We start from the raw sequence: 25549 nt of genomic DNA on the forward strand, positions 1-25549 counted from the left end.
CTGTAAAATTTTAAATGCCATGAAAGAGTACACTAAATAACATCTTACGTAATTGCCCCAAAAGATATCAATTAATTAAGTCCAAGTCTTGTCTTGGCTGGAGATAAAGTTAAAAGTGATTTCTTTTTTGTTTTTTTTTGACTTTTATTTTATTTATTTTTTTAAACAGCAGGTTCTTATTAGTTATCCATTTTATACATATCAGTGTATACATGTCAATCCCAATCTCCCAATTCATCACCACCACCACCACCACCACCCCCCCGCCACTTTACCCCCTTGGTGTCCATACGTTTGTTCTCTGCATCTGTGTCTCAATTTCTGCCCTACAAACCAGTTCATCTGTACCATTTTTCTAGGTCCCACATATATGCGTTAATATACGATATTCGTTTTTCTCTTTCTGACTTACTTCACTCCGTATGACAGTCTCTAGATCCATCCACGTCTCTACAAATGACTCAATTTCATTCCTTTTTATGGCTGAGTAATATTCCATTGTATATATATGTACCACATCTTCTTTATCCATTCGTTTGTCAATGGGCATTTAGGTTGCTTCCATGAGCTGGCTATTGTAAATAGAGCTGCAATGAACATGGTGGTACATGACTCTTATTGAATTATGGTTTTCTCAGGGTATATGCCCAGTAGTGGAATTGCTGGGTCATATGGTAATTCTGTTTTTAGTTTTTTAAGGAACCTTCATATTGTTCTCCATAGTGGCTGTATCAATTTACATTCCCACCGACAGTGCAAGAGGGTTCCCTTTTCTCCACACCCTCTCCAGCATTTGTTGTATGTAGATTTTCCGATGATGCCCATTCTAACTGGTGTTAGGTGATACCTCATTGTAGTTTTGATTTGCATTTCTCTGATAATTAGTGGTGTTGAACAGCTTTTCATGTGCTTCTTGGCCATCTGTATGTCTTCTTTGGAGAAATGTCTATTTAGGTCTTCTGCCCATTTTTGGATTGGGTTGTTTGTTTTTTTAATATTGAGCTGCATGAGCTATTTATATATTTTGGAGATTAATCTTTTGTCCGTTGATTCGTTTGCAAATATTTTCTTTCATTTTGAGCGTTGTCATTTCGTCTTGATTGTAGTTTCCTTTGCAAAAGCTTTTAAATTTCATTAGGTTCCATTTGTTTATTTTTATTTTTATTTCCATTGTTCTAGGAGGTGGATAAAAAAAGATCTTGCTGTGATTTATGTCAAGGAGTTTTCTTCCTATGTTTTCCTCTAAGCGGTTTATAGTGTCCAGTCTTACATTTAGGTCTCGAATCCATTTTGAGTTTATTTTTGTGTATGGTGTTAGGGAGTGTTCTAATTTCATTCTTTTACATGTAGCTGTCCAGTTTTCCCAGCACCACTTATTGAAGAGACTGTCTTTTCTCCATTGTATATCCTCGCCTCCTTTGTCATAGATTAGCTGATCATAGGTGTGTGGGTTTATCTCTGGGATTTCTATCCTGTTCCATTGATCTATATTTATGTTTTTGTGCCAGTACCACATTGTCTTGATGACTGTAGCTTTGTAGGATAGTCTGAAGTCAGGGAGTCTGATTCCTCCAGCTCCATCTTTTTCCCTCCAGACTGCTTTGGCTATTCGGGGTCTTTTGTGTCTCCATACAAATTTTAAGATTTTTTTGTTCTAGTTCCGTAAAAAATGCCATTGGTAATTTGATAGGGATTGCATTGAATCTGTAGATTGCTTTGGGTAGTATAGTCATTTTCACAATATTAATTCTTCCAATCCAAGAACATGGTGTATCTCTCCATCTGTTTGTGTTATATTTAATTTCTTTCAGCCGTGTCTTATAGTTTTCTGCATACAGGTCTTTTGTCTCCCTAGGTAGGTTTATTCCAAGGTATTTTATTTTTTGTGTTGCAAGGGTAAATGGGAGTGTTTCTTTAATTTCTCTTTCATATTTTTCATCATCAGTGATAGGAATGCCAGAGATTTCTGTGCATTAATTTTGTATCCTACAACTTTACCAAATTCATTGATTAGCTCTAGTAGTTTTCTGGTGGCATCTTTAGAATTCTCTATGTATAGTATCATGTCACCTGCAAACAGTGACAGTTTTACTTCTTCTTTTCCAATTTGGATTCCTTTTATTTCTTTTTCTTCTCTGATTGCCATGGCCAGGACTTCCAAAACTATGTTGAATAATAGTGGTGAGAGTGGACATCCTTGTCTTGTTCCTGATCTTGTGGACATGCTTTCAGTTTTTCACCATTGAGAATGATGTTTGCTGTGGGTTTGTCATATATGGCCTTTATTATGTTGAGGTGGGTTCCCTCTATGCCCACTTTCTGGAGAGTTTTTATCATAAATCGGTGTTGAATTTTGTCAAAAGCTTTTTCTGCATCTATTGAGATGGTCATATGGTTTTTATTCTTCAGTTTGTTAATATAGTGTATCACATTGATTGATTTACTTATATTGAAGAATCCTTGCATCCCTGGGATAAATCCCACTTGATCATGGTGTATGATCCTTTTAATGTGTTGTTGGATTCTGTTTGCTAGTATTTTGTTGAGGATTTTTGCATCTATATTGATCAGTGTTATTGGTCTGTAATTTTCTTTTTTTGTAGTATCTTTGTCTGGTTTTGGTATCAGGGTGATGGTGGCCTCATAGAATGAGTTTGGGAGTGTTCCTTCCTCTGCAATTTTTTGGAAGAGTTTGCGAAGGATGGGTGTTAGCTCTTCTCTAAATGTTTGATAGATTTAGCCTGTGAAGCCATCTGGTCCTGGACTTTTGTTTGTTGGAAGAGTTTTAATAGTAGTTTCAATTTCATTCCTTGTGAGTGGTCTGTTCATATTTTCTATTTCTTCCTGGTTCAGTCTTGGAAGGTTATACCTTTCTAAGAGTTTGTCCATTTCTTCAGATTGTCCATTTTATTGGCATAGAGTTGCTTGTAGTAGTCTCTTAGGATGCTTTGTATTTCTGCGGTGTCTGTTGTAACTTCTCCTTTTTCATTTGTAATTTTATTGATTTGAGTCCTCACCCTCTTTTTCTTGATGAGTCTGGCTAATGGTTTATCAATTTTGTTTATCTTCTCAAAGAACCAGCTTTTAGTTTTAGTGATTTTTGCTATTGTCTTCTTTGTTTCTACTTCATTTATTTCTGCTCAGTTCTTTATGATTTCTTTCTTTCTACTAACTTTGGGTTTTGTTTGTTCTTCTTTCTCTAGTTCCTTTAGGTGTAAGGTAGATTGTTTATTTGAGATGTTTTTTGTTTCTTGAGGTAGGATTGTATTGCTATAAACTTCCTTCTTAGAACTGCTGTTGCTGCATCCCATAGGTTTTGGATTGTCCTGTTTTCATTGTCATCTGTCTCTAGGTATTTTTTGATTGCCTCTTTGATTTCTTCAGTGATCCCTTGGTTGTTTAGTAATGTATTGTTTAGCCTCCATGTGTTTGTGTTTTTTTACGTTTTTTTTCCCTGTAATTGATTTCTAATCTCATAGCGTTGTGGTCAGAAAAGATGCTTGATATGATTTCAATTTTCTTAAATTTACTGAGGCTTGATTTGTGACCCAAGATGTGATATATCTTGGAGAATATTCCGTGTGCACTTGAGAAGAAAGTGTAATCTGCTGTTTTGGATGGAATGTCCTGTAAATATCAGTTAAATCCATCTGGTCTTTTGGTTCATTTAAGGCTTGTGTTTCCTTGTTAATTTTCTGTGTGGATGATCTGTCCATTGGTGTAAGTGAGGTATTAAAATCCCCCACTATTATTGTGTTACTGGTGATTTCCTCTTTTATAGCTGTTAGTAGTTGCCTTATGTATTGAGGTGGTCCTATGTTGGGTGCATATTTATTTATAATTGTTATATCTTCTTCTTGGATTGATCCCTGATCATTATGTAGTGTCCTTCCTTGTCTCTTGTAACATTCTTTATTTTAAAGTCTATTTTATCTGATATGAGTATTGCTACTCCAGCTTTCTTTTGATTTCCATTTACATGGAATATCTTTTTCCATCCCCTCACTTTCAGTCTGCATGTGTCCCTAGGTCTGAAGTGGGTCTGTTGCAGACAGCATATATATGGGTCCTGTTTTTTGTATCTGTTCAACGAGCCTGTGTCTTTTGGTTGGAGCATTTAATCCATTCACGTTTAAGGTAATTGTCGATATGTATGTTCCTATTACCATTTTCTTAATTGTTTTGGGTTTGTTTTTGTAGGTCCTTTTCTTGTCTTGTGTTTCCCACTTAGAGAAGTTCCTTTAGCATTTGTTGTACAGCTGGTTTGGTAGTGCTGAATTCTCTTAGCTTTTGCTTGTCTGTAAAGCTTTTGATTTCTCAGTAGAAACTGAATGAGATCCTTGCCGGGTAGAGTAATCTTGGTTGTAGGTTTTTCACTTTCATCACTTTAAATATGTCATGCCACTCCCTTCTGGCCTGTAGAGTTTCTGCTGAGAAATCAGCTGTTAAGCTTATGGGAGTTCCCTTGTATGTTATTTGTCGTTTTTCCCTTTCTGCTTTCAATAATTTTTTTTTGTCTTTAATTTTTGCCAATTTGATTACTGTGTGTCTCTTCATGTTTCTCCTTGGGTTTATCCTGTATGGGACTCTCCGCGCTTCCTGCACTTGGGTGGCTATTTCCTTTCCCATGTTAGGGAAGTTTTCGACTATAATCGCTTCAAATATTTTCTTGGGTCCTTTCTCTCTCTCTCCTCCTTCTGGGACCCCTATAATGCAACTGTTGTTGCATTTAATGTTGTCCCAGAGGTCTCTTAGGCTGTCTTCATTTCTTTTCATTCTTTTTTCTTTATTCTGTTCCACAGCAGTGAATTCCACCATTCTGTCTTCCGGGTCACTTATCTGTTCTTCTGCCTCAGTTATTCTGCTATTGATTCCTTCTAGTGTATTTTTCATTTCAGTTATTGTACTGTTCATCTGTTTGTTTGTTGTTTAATTCTTCTAGGTCTTCGTTAAACATTTCTTGCATCTTCTCGACCTTTGCCTCCATTCCTTTTCTGAGGTCCAGGATCATCTTCACTATCATTAATCTGAATTCTTCTTCTGGAAGATTGCCTATATCCAGTTCATTTAGTTGTTTTTCTGGGGTTTTATCTTGTTCCTTCTTCTGGTACATAGCCCTCTGCCTTTTCATCTTGTCTGTCTTTCTGTGAATGTGGTTTTTGTTCCACAGGCTGCAGGGTTGTAATTCTTCTTGCTTTTGCTGTCTGCCCTCTGGTGGATGAGGCTATGTAAGAGGCTTGTGCAAGTTTCCTAGTTGGAGGGACTGGTAGTGGGTAGAGCTGGCTGTTGCTCTGGTGGGCAGAGCTCAGTAAAACTTTAATCTCCTTGTCTGCTGATGGGTGGGACTGGGTTCCCTCCCTGTTGATTGTTTGGCCTGAGGCGACCCAACACTGGAGCCTACCTGGGCTCTTTGGTGGGGCTAATGGCAGACTCTGGGAGGGTTTAAGCCAAGGAGTACTTCCCAGAACTTCTGCTGCCAGTGTCCTTGTCCTCATGGTGACACACAGCCAACCCCTGCCTCTGCAGAAGACCCTCCAACACTAGCAGGTAGGTCTGGTTCAGTCTCCCCTGGGGTCACTGCTCCTTCCCCTGGGTCCCGATGCGCACACTAATTTGTGTGTGCCCTCCAAGAGTGTAGTCTCTGTTTCCCCCAGTCCTGTTGAAGTCCTGCAATCAAGTCCCTCTAGGCTTCAAAGTCTGATTCTCTAGGAATTCCTTCTCCCGTTGCCAGACCCTCAGGTTGGGAAGCCTGACCTGGGGCTCAGAACGTTCACTCCAGTGGGTGGACTTCTGTGGTATTAGTGTTGTCAGGTTTGTGAGTCACCCACTCAGCAGTTATGGGATTCGATTTTATTGTGATTGCACCCCTCCTACCGTCTCATTTTGTCCTGTCCTTTGTCTTTGGATGTGGGGTATCTTTTTTGGTGAGTTCCAGTGTCTTCCTGTCGATGATTGTTGAAAGTGATTTCTAGGTAGCAGTGACACAATACACGTTAAGCTCTTAGGAGAGTACTTAGCTTACAATAGATGATCTGTAAATATGAACAACCATGATTTTAAAAATATTACTTTTTAAAAATTTAACGGGTAATCTTTATTTCTAAGATTTCTTTTTTGTTCCGAAGGTGCATCTTATTTAAAAAGGGCAGGGTAATTTGTGACTCGTGGATGAACCTGAAGGGTATCGTGCTAAGTGAAATAACCCAGACAGAGAAAGATAAATACTGGATGGTACCACTTATATGTGGAATGTAAAAAAAGAAGTTGAACAGATATTGTTGCCGGGGGCTGGGTGGGAGAAATGGGGAGAGGTTGGTCAAAAGATACAAACTTCCAGTTATAAGATGAATAAGTTCTGAGGATCTAATGTACAACGTGGTAACTGTAGTCAACAGTACTGTATTGTGTACTTGAAATTTGCTAAGAGAGTATTTAGTGTTTTTACCAAAAAAAAAGAAAAAGTAACTGTGAAGTGATGTGTGAATTAACTTGATTATGGCAGCCATTTTACAATGTACATGTAAATCATGTTGTACACATTATATTACAATTGTATTTGTCAGTTTTACCTCAGTAATGCTGGAGTAAAATCCTGTTTCACAATTTAAAATAATTAATAACAGGGAAAAAAATAAAAAAGGGCAGGCCTTCTTTTTGATTTATTATCCTGCTGCCTGTTACAGAGGATGAGAAAACTTAAATTTCTGTTCCCCACTTCCATTAACTTTGTTTTAATGGGGGTTATTTTCTCTGATTGGTCCCCTGTCCCACTTTTTTGAGTGGCTGTTCCATTTCATATGTCTGGTTATTATTCATGGTCTGCTAATATTTATAAATGAAGGACTTGATTATTCAGTGCGGGTAACTGATGTGGTCACTGCCTGCAGTTATGTGGGTTAGTGTTTCCTTTTTCCTGATTGATTTTCCCCCAAGTGCATGTATGGAGGTGATTGATAGGTTAGTGGTTTGATTCTTTGGCTCCACTGCTCCTCCTTTCAATGTGTTGAATGGGAGCTTGTAGGCCTATTCTTGGCTGTGCTGTGCAGTAAGCTGGGTGTGTGTGGATGGCTCCTGTTCAGTGTGGGTGGCAAGTGTTCAACTATTTAAAAGTGGTAGGATTACGTACCTGATTGGAATATTCACTTTATAACATTTGACATGTTGTTGTGTTTCTTTACAGGGATACACACGGCTTGATAAAAGCCATTATGAAATTATTACAAATGCAAGCTCTTAAGGAAGGACATGGTGGAGAGAAGAATATTCAGGATATATATAATATTAGGTATGCCTTTTCTCCTTTCTTTTGAAACTTTTTTTTTTGGTGAATTGTTAAATAAGTTATGAATTGAGACATGCTAATCCTTTAAGAATTAGTATATTTAACTCAGCAAGGACTGTGAGTCTTGCCCTCTCTTAGTATTTCAAAGAGACAGGATTGAGATAGAGTTGACTACTATATGCTGAGTTAGTATTTCAAAGAGACAGGATTGAGATAGAGTTGACTACTATATATTGAGATAGAGTTGACTACAACGTGGCTTTCAGGGTTGTTTCCTTGAAATTGGAATCTTTTATCCAAAATTCAGGTCATTTGTTTTGCTCTGGGATATAGAACCATCTTCCCAATACTATGAAAACTGAGGAGTTCATTGGACAGATGTACTAAGAGCAGGAGGGGCTTAGTTTAGGCAGGAGGGTAAACTTCCTCACTATAAAAAGTAATAGGAGGACTATTCAAGGGTTATTACCCAGGGCAAGGTCAGTACTTAGGAGCATTGATTTGCCTTTTTTTTTTTTGGTCATCTACAGAATGTAACATGGTAGAATTATTTTAAAAGAAACTATACACAGCAACAGTTATGTTGAAATATATTGGATTTTATGGGAGAGTTTGGATAAGGGAAGGCGTCATGCTTACTTTTGAAGGTGACCTTAACCATTGCCTTGAAGGTCCTAGAAAGTCATTTCTTAAGAGAGGGGCTCCTTAGTGAGCAGGGGATCCCAGAAGGTGCCATGTAACCAGTGTATATTGTCCTGAAAACTCTGTTCAGTGATGCATCTAGAATATGCGTTTCAGAAGAATGAGACCATGAGACCAGAAACAAGGGCACTGGTTCTGGGGGAAAATGACCTACATAGGCTATGGCGATCCAACAGGGAAAGTAAATCATACCTGTGAACTGTCATTGGCTTGAGCATACAAGACCTGCAGTTTTGAGCATTTGACACCACAGCTATCAGAAGCTGTGCGTGCCTCTCCAAAGTATAATAATACGTGGTACCTATTACTTACGTATATTTATAGTACTTTCCTTTTGGTAATAAGTAAACAGTGTCTCATATATTACAGTGATCTTTCCTGATTTTTTTTAATGTCTTTATTGGAGTATAATTTTCCTGATATTTTAATGCTATTTATCATCTTTATTTTTATGAGCACATTATCGAGAGTTTCTTAAGTCACTTTTTAAAAACAAGGTCAGATTTGCATTTTATATATTTTTTCTTAATTAAAAAATTATTTATTTATTTATTTGGCTGTGCCGGGTCTTAGTTGTGGCACACGAGATCTAGTTCCCTGACCAGGATCGAACCCGGGCCCCCTGCATTGGGAGCATGGAGTCTTAACCACTGGATCACCAGGGAAGTCCCTGTTAACATGTTTTTTGAATGTTTTCAAAAACACAGAAAAGATGGAAGAATGTAGTACAATGGATTAGTTAATTCATCGTTAACTTATTAGTTAACTTGGTTTATTTTAAATTGGGGAAGCAAAAGGAAAATTATTTATTTGAAAATACTATGGAAACTTTGGGTGTGCAGGAGAAAGTTTTCAAAATTGATAAATTTGCTTTTCTTTTTAAAATATGCATTACCTTAACCAGAAATGAACCTAAGGAGTAGATGAGCAGAACTTAATGTTTCTAGATGAGTCGTATAAGCACGTGTGTTCTCTTTTTTTGAAAGAAGTTCAACCTCTTGGGCCAGAGTTCCAGAATGGAAAATAATTCCACTTCATTGTTGTTCAGTTGGAGTTATTTACCTATTTTAAAATAGGAAAGCTATTGAAGTTTTACATTTTTATATAACAGTTTTATTGAGAATAATTCATATACCATACAACTGACTCATTTAAGGTACAGTTCAATGGTTTTTAGTATATTCACAGAGTCATGTAATCATTGCAATAACCAATTTTAGGACATTTTCATCATTCCCTCAAATTCCTCACCGATTAACAGTAGCTCTATTTTTTCCTCCACCCAGTTGGGTATTTTTAATTCAATGGTTCTCAACACTGGCTGCTCAGAACCACCCGGGTATGCCTAAAAACAAACAAAAATAGGAACAATGAAATACCCTAGACCAACTGAATTAGATTCTCTGCCATGAGGCCTAAGCTTTTGTAGTTTCAAAAAGGTCCCAGGCAATTCTGACTGACAGTGAGTATAAGATGGTGTGTTAGCGGCTGTCTACTATGCATTCTGATCACCTGAGACCTTGTTGAATGGCAGATTCTCTTTCCTTAGGTCTAAGGTGGACTCAGGATTCTTGTCTAACAAGCTCCCAGGTGATGCTGATGCTGACACTGACACTGACGCTGATGCTGCTGTTTCCCCACCTGCTATAAGTAGCAGAGCTATGAGCAGCATTAGCAGTTCCTGGGAGCTTGTTAGGAATGCAGAATCTCGGACTCCATCTCAGATTATCTGAATTAGAGCCCACATTTTAGTAAGATTTTCCAGGTAGTTCACAGGCACCTTTAAGTTTAAGAAGCACTAGTTTTGATGATGATAGAAGGAAATTTTCCGTCACACAGAAGAATCAGAGTTAGTGTCATTTTCATACTGATTGTCCTCACTGTGTGCAAGTGCGAAACTTTCAGTTACCTATAATGTTTCACCTGTTTTCCTATTTAGAATTAGTTTTCTCCAGTAGTTGGTTCTTTTAACTGCAGTCTTGTTTTCAGAAGACAATAGATGCAAGGTGTGGATAGGGAGCCTAGTTTGAGGAGCTGAAATCATACTGGATATATAAGGTTTGTCTGTAGAGTGGTGGCACATTAAGAGGACCAGAATCAATCACCTGAGTTGGCATAATCCAGTAATGTTTATGGAGGGCCCTTATGTGGATGGCTGTTTGGCACTATAAATCAGTAGAGTGTAATCAAGTGTATAAGAGTCTTAAGTTCCTCCAGGGGGGATTGTGGGCAGAAACACAGGAGAGGTGAGCCTGGAGAGCAGATTTCCCTCAAGAGAGCTATGATTGCCTGAGTCAAGCATAAAATTGTCATGCTGTTTTAGAATCTTCTTTGCCACATGTTGGTTAGCAATATCATCCAGCCTTGGAGAGGAAGGCTGATGAGCTCTGTATGAAAGCATAAAAAGGATACGAGAAGCTTAGAACTCCACTGAAAGGTGTTCCCTGGTTATGCCGTAGGATTGATTTAAAATGGAAGTAGTATGACAAATAATTATAAGCTTTCTGGGCCTGAAACTCATCTGTGTTTTTATGGTATTAAGGACTCTGCTACTATACAGTTGGATTTTAAGTGTTTCTCACTTCTTTTTGTCCTAATAGCTGATTAATTTGAATTATAGTAAAACAGAATATGTGGTCATCTTATTTTTTATTAAAATTTTTTTAAAAATTGAGGTAACAGCGGTTTATATTACTATTTCATGTGTACAACATTATATTTTGACCTATATACACTACAGCATGCTCACCACGAAAAGTTTAGTTTCCATCTGTCACCGTACATTTGATCCCATTTATCTGTTTCTCCCTCCTCCTACTTCCTTTCTCCTCTGGTAATCACTAATCTGTTCTCGGTATCTATTTGTTTGCTTTTGTGTGGTTTATTTTGTTTGTTTATTTATTTTTAATATTCCACATGTGAGTGAAATCATATGGTATTCGTCTTTCTCCGTTGGACTCACTTCACTTAGCATACTACCCTCAATGTCCATCCAGGGGTTGCAAATGGCAAGATTTCATCTTTTTTTATGGCTAAGTAGTATTTAATTGTACATATGTACCACATCTTCTTTATCCATACATCCATCAATGGGTAACTTAGGTTGTTTCCATATCTTGGCTGTTGTAAATAATGCTGTGATGAACATTGGGGTGCATATATCTTTTTGAATTAGTGTTTCCATATTCTTCTGATAAATACCCAGAAGAAGACATTTGCAAATCATATATCCAATAAGGGGTTAATATCTAAAATATGTAAAGAACTTGTACAACTCAACAGCAAAAAACGAAATAACCTGATTAAAAAATGGACAGAGGATCTGGGTAGACATTTTTCCAAAGGAGACCTACAGATGGCCAACAGGCACAGGAAATGATGTTCAACATCACTGTATTTATTAGAGAAATGCAAATCAAAACCACAGTGAGATATCACATCATGCCCGTTTGAATGGCTATTATCAAAAAGGCAAGAAATAAGTGTTGGAGAGGATATGGAGAGAAGGGAACCTTTATATATTGTTGGTGGGAAGGTAAATTGGTGCAGCCACTATGGAAAACAGTTTGGAGATTCCTCAAAAAATTAAGAATAGAACTGCCACATGATCCAGCTGTTTCTTTTCTGGGTATTTACGTTGTCATTTTAAATGGGTCTGCCCTGAATTGCTTAAGTCGTTCCAGTTAGGGAGTGAAGAGAGAGGGAGATGTGAGGACCCAGAATGTTAGCCAGGGGCTTCCCTTGGTTCCTGTGACTTTCCTGAAGGAGCTTTAGAGTGGGTCTTCTCTTTGTTGAACCCAGAGCTCAGTGGCTCTCAAACTTCCTGTGCCTAAGAACCACCTGGGGAGCTTGTTATGAGTACAGCTTCTCAAGCCCACTTGCCAGAGATTCTCATTCATTCAGTAGGTTTTGCAATGAGACTCAGGAATACAGCGGCTGGGTGATGGATATAGGTCATTTGTGGATCATGCTTGAGCAATATTGCTTGAGCCCCTGGGAACTTAGTGGTACCATATATGAACTTAGTAGTACTTAGCTGCAGGGAGCCCCTTGGGGTAGACTGGGAGGGGTCTTGGGTGGTTAATCATGTCTCCTGGCCTCTGTTCCGTATTAGGAAGGCAAAAGTTTTGTTTGCTCCTAACTTAGGCACTAAGTTCATCTTACTGCGTCTACCATGGACATTAGAGAGTCCAAGAGCAGAACGAAACAGCAATTCTAATGGAAAAGCAATCCAATGAGAGCAAGCCAAGTGTGGATGCAAGTGAGATTTAAACCTCACTGCTCTCTGTTCAATGAGTAATTCCATGATCCCAACAAGTTAGCGTTCTGCATGGTCAGACAGTAGACGCTGGTAGGAACAGGAGGGGAAGAGAGCCCTCAGCACCTTTCTACAAACCAAGGATGGTATTTAGTGTTTACAGTGCATAAGGAGCTCTTGCTCAGAGTTTTTCATATATGTGTCTGGAACATGCACTTTAACAAGAGATTTGGATACAGAAGTGATCTACCCATCGTGCTTTGAGATACATCAGATTAGAGTGTATGTAGCCAATAAAGTTCATTTTGTGTCACTGGACCCTTCTATAGTTCAGTGGCTTAAAAAAGATTAAATGGGGATATTTAAATGGAGTTTCAATTCCCAGTGCCTTTTAGGATGGGAGTAAACTGGAAGAACAGTGAAGCACATTTGACTGCTGTGATTAAACGAAGAGCATATGTCAAGTGTGAAACTCTAGGCCCAGGAGTCTCAATTCTGGTTGCACCATTAGAGCCCACTGAGGAACTTTTAAATGTATTAGTTCCCTGGACTCTCCCTAGAATGAGTAGGGGTCAGCCTCAAGCATTGGTAATTTTTCAAAGCTTCCTAGATGGTTTCCAGTGTGCTGGTTCAACTGAGAACTACTGGCCAATTGTTGCAGTGAGGCAGTGGGGCTTCATTGTTGCCATACCTTCAGATCTTTCAATATTAATAACATTTTATATGAAATATCCTCACTAATAAATGTTGGAAAGCAATTCCAAGTTTTGAAAATACAGGGTAGGCAGACTGAACACGTTTGCTCACAGGATGCAATCCAAGGGCAACAGTTTGTGACCTCTGGTTTAGGCATTTAACTGTTTTCAAAAACTTTAAAAGCCCCTTTTTACCTGTGAACAATTTTTTTTAACATTTTTATTGGAGTATAATTGCTTTACAATGGTGTGTTAGTTTCTGCTTTATAACAAAGTGAATCAGTTATACATATACATATGTCCCCATATCTCTCCCCCTTGCATCTCCCTCCCTCCCACCCTCCCTATCCCACCCCTCTAGGTGGTCACAAAGCACGGAGCTGATCTCCCTGTGCTATGAGGCTGCTTCGCACTAGCTATTTATTTTACATTTGGTAGTGTATATAAGTCCATGCCAGTCTCTCACTTCGTCCCAGCTTACCCTTTCCCCTACCCATGTCCTCAAGTCCATTCTCTATGTCTGCGTCTTTATTCCTGTCCTGCCCCTAGGTTCCTCAGAACGTTTTTTTTTAGATTCCATATATATGTGTTAGCATACGGTATTTGTTTTTCTTTCTGACTTCTCTCTGTATGACAGTCTCTAGGTCCATTCACCTCACTACAAATAACTCAATTTTGTTTCTTTTTATGGCTGAGTAATATTCCATTGTATATATGTGCCACATCTTCTTTATCCATTCATCTGTCAATGGACACTTAGGTTGCTTCCATGTCCTGGCTATTGTAGATAGAGCTGCAATGAACACTGTGGTACATGACTCTTTGAATTATGGTTTTCTCAGGGTATATGTCCAGTAGTGGGATTGCTGGGTCGTATGGTAGTTCTATTTTTCATTTTTTAAGGAACCTCCATACTGCTCCATAGTGGCTGTATCAATTTACATTCCCACCCTGTGAACAATTTTTATACTAATCAGTTAAAAAAAAAAAAAGCAACTAGTAAGATATCCTTTACTTCAGGCTTGTTTTTCCCCTGCCCTTTTTGTTTGGTCTGAATTTTCTTTTGGTTAGTTTGAAGGGGAGCTCCTTGTTCATGAACCTCTTTTTTCCTTTTTTTTTTTTTTTTTTTTTGTGGTATGCGGGCTTCTCACTGTTGTGGCCTCTCCAGTTGCGGAGCACAGGCTCTGGACGCACAGGCTCCGGACACACAGGCTCAGCGGCCACGGCTCACGGGGCCAGCCGCTCTGCAGCATGTGGGATCCTCCCGGATCGGGGCACGAACCCGTGTCCCCTGCATCAGCAGGCGGACTGTCAACCACTGCGCCACCAGGGAAGCCCCTGAACTCCACTTTTTAATAACACACTATGTTTTAAGTTATTTCAACATTCTCTAACATTGACCATATGGGAAGTGCAGCAGAGAACCAACATTTGCCTGGTATTTTGGTTTCAAGCAAGAATGACGAAACTAAATTTTTATGATTCATAAATTATTAGAGGCTCATTTTCTCTGTAATATGCCATTTTTTCCCTTAAAATTTTATCATGTACTTTTGCTTTTAATTTTTCCTCTGTGTATTCGTATAATGGCAATCTTTTTAAGATCTCTCTTGCCTCAGCTGAAGTGAGGAAATAGCTGTGAATTCATGAGCAGTAACTGCTTGTTCCAGAATTTGTGCATCATTCTGATGTGCCAGACAGTGGCTGACATGTACAAATATCAAATGTTGAGAATCTTATTTGTGGAAAGGGTTGGTCTGATCAACATCAAGCTGTACTTTCTGAAATAAGGGAATATTAAATGTTTTTGGCAGATGGTGTGCTCTGAAATGGGTGATAAGGCCAATAGTGATGGATGGTGATACCCTGAGTAGATGAAAGTTATGTACTCTATGTGTATTTGTGCATCTCTTTGTGCAGTGTTATGAGTTTATTTAGATGGAGAGTTAGTTTTAAGAACTTAAAGATGTGTGTCCAAAAGACTGAGGTACTTTGTGATTCATACCGTTTTTGTTTTTTTTTTTTCACTTATCTCTTAAGGCAAATACATTCATTCCTTAGGGCCATCAAACAGAAACAAGAGAAAGTCCCAAGGTAAATACTGACACAAAGTGCACTAAGACCAGTTTGTAGTTGTGGATGTCAAAATATAGCTCCAGTTTTAATTTTGATAACTAGCTGCTTCTCAGCATTAAGCCCTTTTTGCATTTTCTCTTATACCCATTTTGGTGTGTGAGATGGAGTCACCCATGCGAAGAGTGCAAGAACATTTCTAGATCTAGGGAAAAGCATGTGCCTAGCTGCTGCTGTGTGAGAGAGCCTGGTGCCCCAGGAGAACTAACAGGAGGCCGGGTGCCTGGAGCTTAGTGTTCAAGGAAGGGAGAGGCCAAGACAGAGGCCCAGGGGAGGTGGGCATGGCTTAGAAGATACAAGACCATGGCAAAGGCTTTGGGCTTTCTTTAAAGAGTAGTGGGGAGGCTTCCCTGGTGGTGCAGTGGTTTAGAACCTGCCTGCCAATGCAGGGGACACAGGTTCGATCCCTGGTCTGGGAAGATTCCACATGCCTTGGAGCCACTAAGCCCGTGCGCCACAGCTACTGAGCCTGTGCGCCACAACTACTAAAGCCCACGTGCCTATAGCCCATGCTCTGCAACAAGAGAAGCCACCGCAATGAGAAGCCTGTGCACTGCAACGAAGAGTAGTCCCCACTCAACGCAACTAGGGAAAACCTGCGCGCAGCAACAAAGACCCCACGCAGCCAAAAATAAATAAATAAATAAATTTATTAAAAGAAAGAGTAGTGGGGAGTCATTGAAAGTTTTATTTTTAAACTTATTTTGAAAGAATTTTAAAGTTCCAGAAAAGGTGCAAGAATAGTACAAAAATTTTCCATATGCCATTTACCCAGATTCATCAATTTTTTTACCCTTTGCCGTATTTGCGTTATCCTATCCATCTCTCTATATAATTAAAAAAATATTTGAGAGTAGATTACATATATTCAGTAGGGTATGCTTTCTAAGAACAAGGATATTCTCATATATAACCAGAGTACAGTTATCAAATCAAGAAAATTTAACATTGATATCATACTTTTATCTATGGTCCATATTCCAGTTTTGCCATTTGTTTTAATAATGTCCTTTCATACCTTTTTCCTTTTTATTTTTAGTGTATGGGCTCTAGTTTAGGATCATATATTACATTTAATTGTCATATTTGTTTAGTCTTTTAAAATTTGGAACTATTTGGAAAATTTCTCATCCTTTATCTTTTATAACATTGACATTTTTGAATACTATAAAAGTGATGCTATGTCTTTCTCAGGATATCATATCTGGAGACTGATGTCCATCTTGCCCCTCACTGGTGATTTTAATTTTGATTACTCCATCAAGGTGATGTCTGGTTTCTCTACTGTATAGTTATCATCTTCTTCTTGTAACTAATAAGCAGTCTATGGGGAAGATGCTACGAGACCATGCAAATATCCTGTTCCTTGTTAAACTCACAGCTGCCCCACCCCCATTAATTTTCACTGTGATAATTTCAAAATGGTGATTTCCCAACTCTACCACTCCCTTCAGATTTACTAGTGGCAGTCGAGATATAGATATGCTTTAGATGTGGACATAGTAGGAATCCCTGGGAATTCACTTAATCTATAGATTCTGAAGCCCCACCTCTATAGATTCTGATTTAGAAAGCTTGGGTGGGAGTCAGTGTGGGTCCGTAGAATCCGTGTATTTTTAAAAAGTCTCAAGAGATTCTGATGTGGAACTAGGTTTGGAAATCACTGGACAAATGGTTAAAACACTCAACAATGTTATATTATTTCATAGTGACATTAGACAAAGACAGTTAACTTTCTTTCCTCCTACATCTGCATCTTTAAAATGGGCACAATTAAGATATCAACCGTAGATATTGAGGTAATAAATGAGATTCTGATTTGAACTTATTTTCTTTGTAAGGGAAATCCAAGTTATTATGATTATTTATATTGGCAGTATGCTTCACATGAGACATATGAATTTTTCTAAAATCGAAAGAGGTTAATTAACATTAAAATAGTATATGACTGAGTTAAGTTTGGAATATTTTTTAATGCCTTTTTGATTGAGATATAATTTGTATACCATAAAATTCACCCTTTTAAAGTGTACAAGTCAGTGGTTTTTATTATACTCACAAAGTTGTTCAACTATACCACTATCTAATTCCAGAACATTTTTATCACCCCCAAAAGAAGCCCCATACCTATTAGCAGTCTTTCTGTAATACCTCCTACTATAGATATAAAACACTGCTTACTTTTCTATCTCTGGATTTGCCTCTTCTGGACATTTCATATAAATAAAATCATACAATACGTGGCCTTTTATGTCTGGCTTCCTCCACATAGCATAATGTTTTTAAGGTTCGTCTACACTGTAGCATGATTCAGTACTTCATTCCTTTTATGGCTGAATAATATTTCACTGCATGGATATATCACATTTTATTTATTCTGTAATATTTTTGTATACTTATACCAAGTCCAATGAATTTTCAGTGTTATTCCCTTTTACATTTATTTCTGGAGGTAAGCTGCTTTTCCTAAGTTCCTGAAAATAAACCTCCTATTCTATAATTAAGAATAGTTGTTATTGTTTCTCATTTCTATGCAAATTTCCTTGTCGCATTTATTGTTTCTTAACGAGGTTGCTTAGAATCCCGTAACACTTGAAAAAAAAATCAAGTGTTTTTTTGATTTTTTTGACCATCAGCTATTGTCATATGTTTCTGTTGTCAAAATAAGCATTTTGCTTTTTGGGGAGCTGATTATTTCAACAGTTGAATATATGATCTAAAGGGATCTCCTGAGGTGTAGATGTTTGGTTTTATTTAGCATAAAGGAAGCATGACACCATTATTAAATTGTCTGTACTTTACAGTCAAGCTACCATAGGGTTTGGAACCATTAGAATGCATTAATATGTTTTATTTTGCTGAAGTTACAAAAACTTCAGTAGTTGGGGAGCCACCATTTCTAGGCACATAATATGTAACTTTTTTTGGGAAACAGAAGCGTACTTTATAGTTTTTTTTGGAAGCAGGAGTTTAACAAGGCTGAATTGCAGTAATTACCTTAGGTATACTTAGCTTTAATTTACTAGCACTTACCCTTTTTTGGAGGGGAGGTCAGGACCTTCTTTGAGAATCTCATAAAAGTTTTGTACCTTCCCCTAGAAAATGTACACACGTACATGTACTCAAAATTTTGCATATAATTTCAGAGGGCTTGTGAATTCTTGCATTAATGGATAAATGAAATTTTTTACAGAAATTAGGAAAAAGAAGGTGGGAAAGAAGGGGGTATCAGTGTCAGATCTGTCCCTGAGAAAGCTCAGTAGAGTTGAGGATAAGAAAGAAGCTAGGGCAGTAATCGGGAAAGCATAGCCAATAATACGTTCCAAGGGCCATCTGTCTTTTTTATTTTTCGGCATGTGGGACCTTAGTTCCCCAGCCAGGGATTGAACCCTAGCCCCCAGAAGTAGAAGTGCAGAGTCTTAACCACTGGACTGCCAGGGAAGTCCCCCATCTATCTTTTTGCAGTTTGATTCTTTCTGTGGCACTGCATGTTTTGCTTCTGTTTTCATTTCCTCTTTTCTCTCCTCTTTCCCACCCAGGGAAGTCTTTGTTCACAGTTTATGGTTCCAATCACCTGGAGTTTACACTTGGGATTTAAAATCAGACCTAAATAATAATCTATACATATTATACAATCTTCCAGTTGGCAATTGCCACTAGAAAATATTTTATAAGTTCTTCTAAGTGTGCATGCTTAATTCGAAAATCGATATGGTAATTTGCTGATAAATGAAGAGCATAAAATGTTGTAATTTTTGCCTTAGCCTATTTATCTTATCTCTAGTTTCCTGCCGCCCCCGCCCCCCCCAATCAAGGATGTAACTTAGTAATAGACGTTTTGGACCCCTCCATATCTGTGTGTTTCCCCCCAGCCATCACCTTGAACCTAAAATAGTTCCAGACTTCTGACATTGGCAGACACCTTTGCGTTAAAACCCTGCCTCTCAAAATAGGGATCCTGGGAAAGGTTCATTGTGAGGGCAGAACCATTGTGATATGAAGTCTCTTTTCAAAGTCATCTTATCTTTTCCCTATCTGCGTTATAGACCTAAAGAAAAAAGAAAATTAGTCAAAAATGTCAAAATTGAAATAATTTTTGCTCCAAGTCGTCTTTTTCTGGAAAGGATGAAATGCATTGTCTTAAGACTCTATAGGATAGATAATGATTCACAATTATTGTTTAATTTTTCTTTTTTATAGTAATATTCATTGTGGAATCTTTTTTTTTTTATTGTGGAATCTTAACAATTTTTATTATGCTTTTTTTTTTTTTTTTTTGGCTGAGTTGGGTCTTCGTTGCTGCGCACAGGTTTTCTCCAATTGTGGTGAGCGAGGGCCACTCCTCACTGCAGTGAGCGGGCCTCTCACTGCGGTGGCCTCTCCTGTTGCAGAGCACAGGCTCTAGGGGCGCGGGCTTCAGCAGCTGCGGTGCACAGGCCCAGTAGTTGTGGCTCATGGACTCTAGAGCGCAGGCTCAGTAGTTGTGGCGCATGGGCTTAGTTGCTCCGAGGCATGTGGGATCTTCCCGGACCAGGGATCGAACCCTTGTCCCCTGCATTGGCAGGTGGATTCTTAACCACTGAGCCACCAGGGAAGTCCCTATTATGCATTTTTAATCTTAAAGTTTGCAGAGCTTTTTTTTTTTTTTTTTTTTAATCCCACTTTGGCTTCTAACCAGCTCTTTCAAATCAAAATTCAGAGCAGGTAGAGAAATGCTTTTAAAATGCATATTTGATGTAGTAAGTGCTATGCTATGCTTCTGAAAGCGCCAGGGTCACAGCTGCATACATGAAAATGCATGGTGACTGCAGGCATTGTTTCCTCACACAGAAAAGGCAATCTGTGTCTATTGCTGAATTTAAGATGTAAATCAAATCATAGCTTTCCTACATTCAGAGATGTAGCAGAAAGGTTGAGGTGACCCAAAGGTTACAAGTAACTTTTGCTTTTTGCCTACTACAAGACTAATTTTTTTTTTTGCTCCCTCTTTTCTATTAAGATTGATGTATTTACACTTGGAAAGGTGAATCTAGTTACATACCTTATTTTATTGTTGTCTCTGCGCTAGTCTAGTGGAACCACGAATTTATCATTTACTCCCTCCCCCGCTCCATTCTGCTAAGATGCATTTACTGCTCTGTGTTGTTGACAGTGTTATTAAAGGGCAGGGAGCCCTGAAGTATTAGGTACCAACTCTGCATGCTTCCTCTGTGCTTTTTTTCTCCAAACAATGTGGACTTTGAAACAATGTACTTAGAGGGGTTGTGATGTTGGTTTTTCATGATCCATTCAAAGAGTTTAAAAAGGTGCTTTGGGGAAAGTGTGTGTTTGTTACATTTATTTTAGATGTGCATTTGGCACTGAAAGGGAAACATAATAGTAAGAAGATAGACACCCAGCTTTCAAGCTGCTTATGCTCTAGTTTAAGATAAAAATTTACCTGCATGATAATCATAATAGTACCCCATTTATGGAATATTCTGTGTGCTAGTTACTGTATTAAATGCTTTACTTAAAATGGCAGTTAAAACATTTACAAATCATGAAATGGGAAAGTGCCAAAGAACATACAACAAATTGGCTCATCTATGGCAGAAAAATAACAACAACAACAACAGCAACAATAATAATAACCACATTTCTCTCTGAAGGAGAAATTACAGGCACTAGAGGCCATTGAAGGGTGACCTGATTGCCTGGTTTGTATTGATTTCAATTTTAGAAACAATGTTATTCTCTTTTAAGAAGAAAACAGAATCTACTGGATGTCTCAAGAGTTAGGAAATCTTGATTTAAAATTTTCTGTGGGCTTATTCTGGATATAGCACTGCATTTCTCTCTGAAGTAAAAAATATAAGATGCTTTATTTCTTTGAGATAAAAATAGGAGACCTCTGTTTTGAGGCCCTAGATTTTATTAGACGTTGGCCTTAAAGCCGTTTAAGCTTGGCATAGAATTACTAATAGTTGAGAGCCATCTTTATTGGTTTCTGCCTTTACAGGATTTGGTTCCACCTCTGGTCCCGAGCAGTACCAAGATTAAGGCTTTAATGGGTGACCTGGGTTCTATAACTTTAGCACTGGAAGGTACTTAGTCTGATTTCCTCATTTTACAGATGAAGAAACTTTGCCCAAGAGAGGTTATTCTCTTGCTTGAGATTACACAGTTTGTTGCAGAGACAGAATGTGAATTTGGAACTCTTGACTCTTTTAATTCAGTGTTTTTCCTCCACTATTTCATGTCGCCTCTCCACTTCTAGTCTTTCTTCTGAGACATGGTTGTGGCAGCATAACAGTAAATGATTTGGATGATGCTGTGTAGGCCCTGCTTATATAAATAATAATAATGATTTCAGTGTCCCACATTTGTGTTTGTTTTTCATAATTGTAGAGCTTATTGTCTGTCACTGTTTGCTTTACAAGTTATCAGGTTGATTGTATGTTCAACCCATCTATCACTTTGAATAAAGTGTTTTAGGCAACTCACTCTTTATGCCTTGAATACCAGGTTTGGGTATAATTGACATTTTAAGGCATAACCCAGGTTTTGTTTTGGTGTTCTTTTGTACCACGTTATTTCTTTTTTTGATCAACAGTCCTTCTAATGAAGAGCAAAATTTACTTTAAATTGTGGATTCTTCCATTTACCTTGACCTTTCTCAGTTGGAGGTACTTGAAAGAAGTGAGGTACTTGAAAGAAGTGGCTAACAAGCATTGAGTGAGAAGAAAGAAAAGAAAAATCTTGAATAATCCATTAATTTAAGAATCAATCCTTGAATATTTCAGGAGTGAACTATACTTAGCCTTATGACTTTTTTTTAACATCTTTATTGGAGTATAATTGCTTTCCTTATGACATTTTAAATGCTCTAGTTATAATATTTTAAATGGAAAATAACTCTCTTTTCTATCATACCAAATTAGCATGCATAATATTTAATGCCGTTTGTTTATTTTGGAACATGCTTCTATGTTTTGCAAAGGAATAATTTTACATTTGTTTTCCATTTTAAGTCTTCTAGTTTCTACTCTACCGTTACTCTTGTGCATCTAATATTAATATTTGATGATTATATTTCCATAAGAATCTTCAAATTTTGAGCATGATCGATTGATTGCTTTTGGTTCAGTATAAAGAAGGATGAAGGTGGGATAATAGTCTTTTTGAATAACTCAGGGCTAGTACCGTGATTGTGAGTTTTGTGCCTCATAGTGCTTGCCATTTTACCTAGTGCGGTGGTTCTTAACCAGGGACAACTGTGGCCCCAGGGGACACTTGGTAATGTCTGGAGACATTTTCGATTGTCATGTGCCTAGGTTGAATGCTATTAGCGTCTAGTGGGTAGAGGTCAGGAATGCTCTTAAACATCCTATAGTGCATTGAACAATGCCAACAGTAAGGAATTATCTGATTCCAAATGTCAATAGTGCCAAGATTGAGAACCCCTCACGTATGGCAGTTGCACGATAAAGTATATTGAATTAAAAACTGTGTCCATTCTATAAAGCATAAGGCTTTACATATTATTTTATATGTGTATTCACATACCAGTTTGATGATTCACAAGGGAGAATTTAGCTCTTTGCTTCAAATTCATTCTTTGCTCAAAATATTAAAACAAAATTTTGGCAATTATAATTGATTTTAAGTTAGTTGTACTCAGTTGAAATAGTATAATATTGGTAATCAATGTTAATCTGTAGTAATATTCAACGTTTTTAATTTGGACTTCCTTTCTCCCTCGAGGTTTTTAACTTCTTGGAATCAATATTGTATATTATTCCTACAGTATTTCCACTTGGATCTGACATAATCAATTCTCTGGAAAAGTTAATTATCCAGATGTCTAAGTCAGTAATTAATCTGGATAAATCCCTATTTTATATTCTTCTTAATCTCATCTTTAGAGTTTTAAGTCTGAGATACTAAAAAGAATTTGCTGAACCCCAATGCTAGCAAAGCAGGCCTTCAACTTCATGCAACAAAGCAGAGTAGGTCCCACAATTCCAGTGAGGTAGAAGCTAAATTATAACAGAGTTGTTTGCTATATATGCATCATTCCCAATCCTACTTTAAAATTACTATCTCTTACCTCTGTTGATCTGATTTAATCTGGACAAAACTGTTTTTTAAAGGAGATAGATTCTTAACAGTTTTTAAACAGGAGATAGATTCTTGACAGTTTTGGGGGATGGGAATTGAGGGGTGGGAAGAGTTAGGGGGTGACTTACAAGGGAAGAGTATTGCAAAGCACTAAAGTGCTTTATGATCACACAAAAACTATGTGGCAACTTGTTGGATTTTCCTCTTAAATAGTCATGAATGCCACCATTAGCTGGAGGATTAATAGATGGTCATATCTGATGCTCCTCATTTCAATATGGTGCTTGTCAGAAGGAAAACCCATAGCTAAAATAATTGCAGTTGCTGTTCTTTCCTTTTTATTCATGTTTACTTGAACATGACCTACTGAATTCGTAATCTAAGAAGTTTGGCTGATGTGACATACCTGAGAGGCTTTAAGGATTTGTAACATTTGTGTCTTCATATCTGTAGCAACTAGAGCAGAAGCAAATTCTAGATAGGTTTAACTGCCAAAGAGTTTGGAATTTGGAAATGTGATTTTGATAGGATATTTGAATTTTGGCATAAAAATTTGCTTGGAGTGATCCCTTAGCAATGGCAGTAATCTGATCAGTCAGAAATAGCCTGTGCTTTAACAAACAGGAGGCTGCCAGCATGTGAAGTTAGTGTCTAATAGATTAGGTGAGGTTGAGGAGAAAATAGAGAGATGGTGTTATAATAACCAGAAACTTTGTAGTAGTGTCAGAGAGGTGTTTAACATGAGGGTTTCAGTGTGATGGATCTGCCATACTTTTCTGTTTAAGAGAGAGAAAAATCAGAAAACTTCCCAACTCCTCACCTCCCTCTTCTGTGGTTTTTCACTTGTACCGGTTTTCAACCTGGCAACACATTGGAATTGCTGGAAGAGTTTAAAAAAATTACTAATGCATGGGCTCCACTCCTAGCAACCCCAGTATAATTGAAGGCTGGGCATTGTATTTTGAAAAGAGCTCCACAGATGAATCAGACATGCAGCCAGGGTTGAGCACCACTGCTTTATAGCAGTGCATCAGAATTGTCTGCAGAGCTATTTATTAGGTCTGGCTGAGGCCTGAGAATTTATTTTCATTTCTAACAAGTTCCCAGGTGATGCTGATATTGCTGGTAAGGCAATCCCATTTTGAGAACCACCAAGAAGGCTGTTGTAAAAAATCATTTGGGTGTAACTGATCTTTTTCTTTTTATAAACATTGCTAGTGCTATATTATTGGGTTAAAAATTAAGATTAAAGAGGGCTTCCCTGGTGGTGCAGTGGTTGAGAGTCCGCCTGCCGATGCAGGGGACACAGGTTCGTGCCCCGGTCCGGGAAGATCCCACGTGCTGCGGAGCGGCTGGGCCCGTGAGCCATGGCCGCTGAGCCTGCGCGTCCGGACCCTGTGCTCTTCAACGGGAGAGGCCACAACAGTGAGAGGCCCGCGTACCGCAAAAAAAAAAAAAAAATTAAGATTAAAGAAAAGTACTATGCATATGATTCTTTTTATGTAAAAAAGATAGATGCATCTATATGCATTGAATTTTTTTTCAAATAGCATTTTTAATTTTTAAAAAAGTTTGAAAAATAATAGACACATGTATATGTATAACTGAATCACTTTGCTGTACACCTGAACTAACACAACATTGATAATCAACTACAAAATAAAATTAAAAGTTAAAAAAATAAAAGACGAATGAAATAATGCCATTTGCAGCAACACGGATGGACCTAGAGATGATCATACAAGTGAAGTAAGCCAGACAGAGAAAGACAAATACTCTATGACATCACTTACATGTGGAATCTAAAAAAACAGTACAGGGACTTCCCATCGGTCCAGTGGTTAAGACTTCGCCTTCCAAAGCAAGAGGTGTGGGTTTGATCCCTGGTTGGGGAGCTAGGATCCCACATGCCTCACAGCCAAAAATCCAAATCATAAAGCAGAAGCAAAACTGTAAAAAATTCAATAAAGACTTTAAAAATGGTCCACATCATAAAACATCTTAGGGCTTCCCTGGTGGCGCAGTGGTTGAGAGTCCCCCTGCCGATGCAGGGGACACGGGTTCGTGCCCCGGTCCGGGAGGATCCCACATGCCGCGGAGCGGCTGGGCCCGTGAGATATGGCCGCTGAGCCTGCGCGTCCGGAGCCTGTGCTCCACAACGGGAGAGGCCACAACAGTGAGAGGCCCGCGTACCGCAAAAAAAAAAAAAAAAAAAACTTAAAAAAAGTAGTACAAATGAACTTATTTACAAAACAGAAACAGACTCACAGACATAGAAAACAAACTTATGGTTATCAAAGGGGAAGGGAGAGGGGAGAGATAAATTGGGAGTATGGGATTAATAGATGCACACTACTATATATAAAATAGGTAAAT

At 38.1% G+C, this 25549-nt stretch overlaps 1 protein-coding gene across 1 annotated transcript in view; it reads left to right on the top strand.

Annotated features, from left to right (window-relative positions):
• The window catches only part of FOCAD (focadhesin), a 312127-nt gene that overhangs the window by 50903 nt on the left and 235675 nt on the right, over positions 1–25549 (top strand). The window contains exon 5 of the mRNA XM_082656700.1: positions 7181–7285. Within this exon, the coding sequence (XP_082512826.1) occupies positions 7181–7285 (105 nt within the window). The remainder of the gene's footprint in view (positions 1–7180; positions 7286–25549) is intronic.

The sequence above is a fragment of the Grampus griseus genome (assembly GCF_964374135.1).
Source record: "Grampus griseus genome assembly, chromosome: 6".
Classification (NCBI taxonomy): domain Eukaryota; kingdom Metazoa; phylum Chordata; class Mammalia; order Artiodactyla; family Delphinidae; genus Grampus; species Grampus griseus.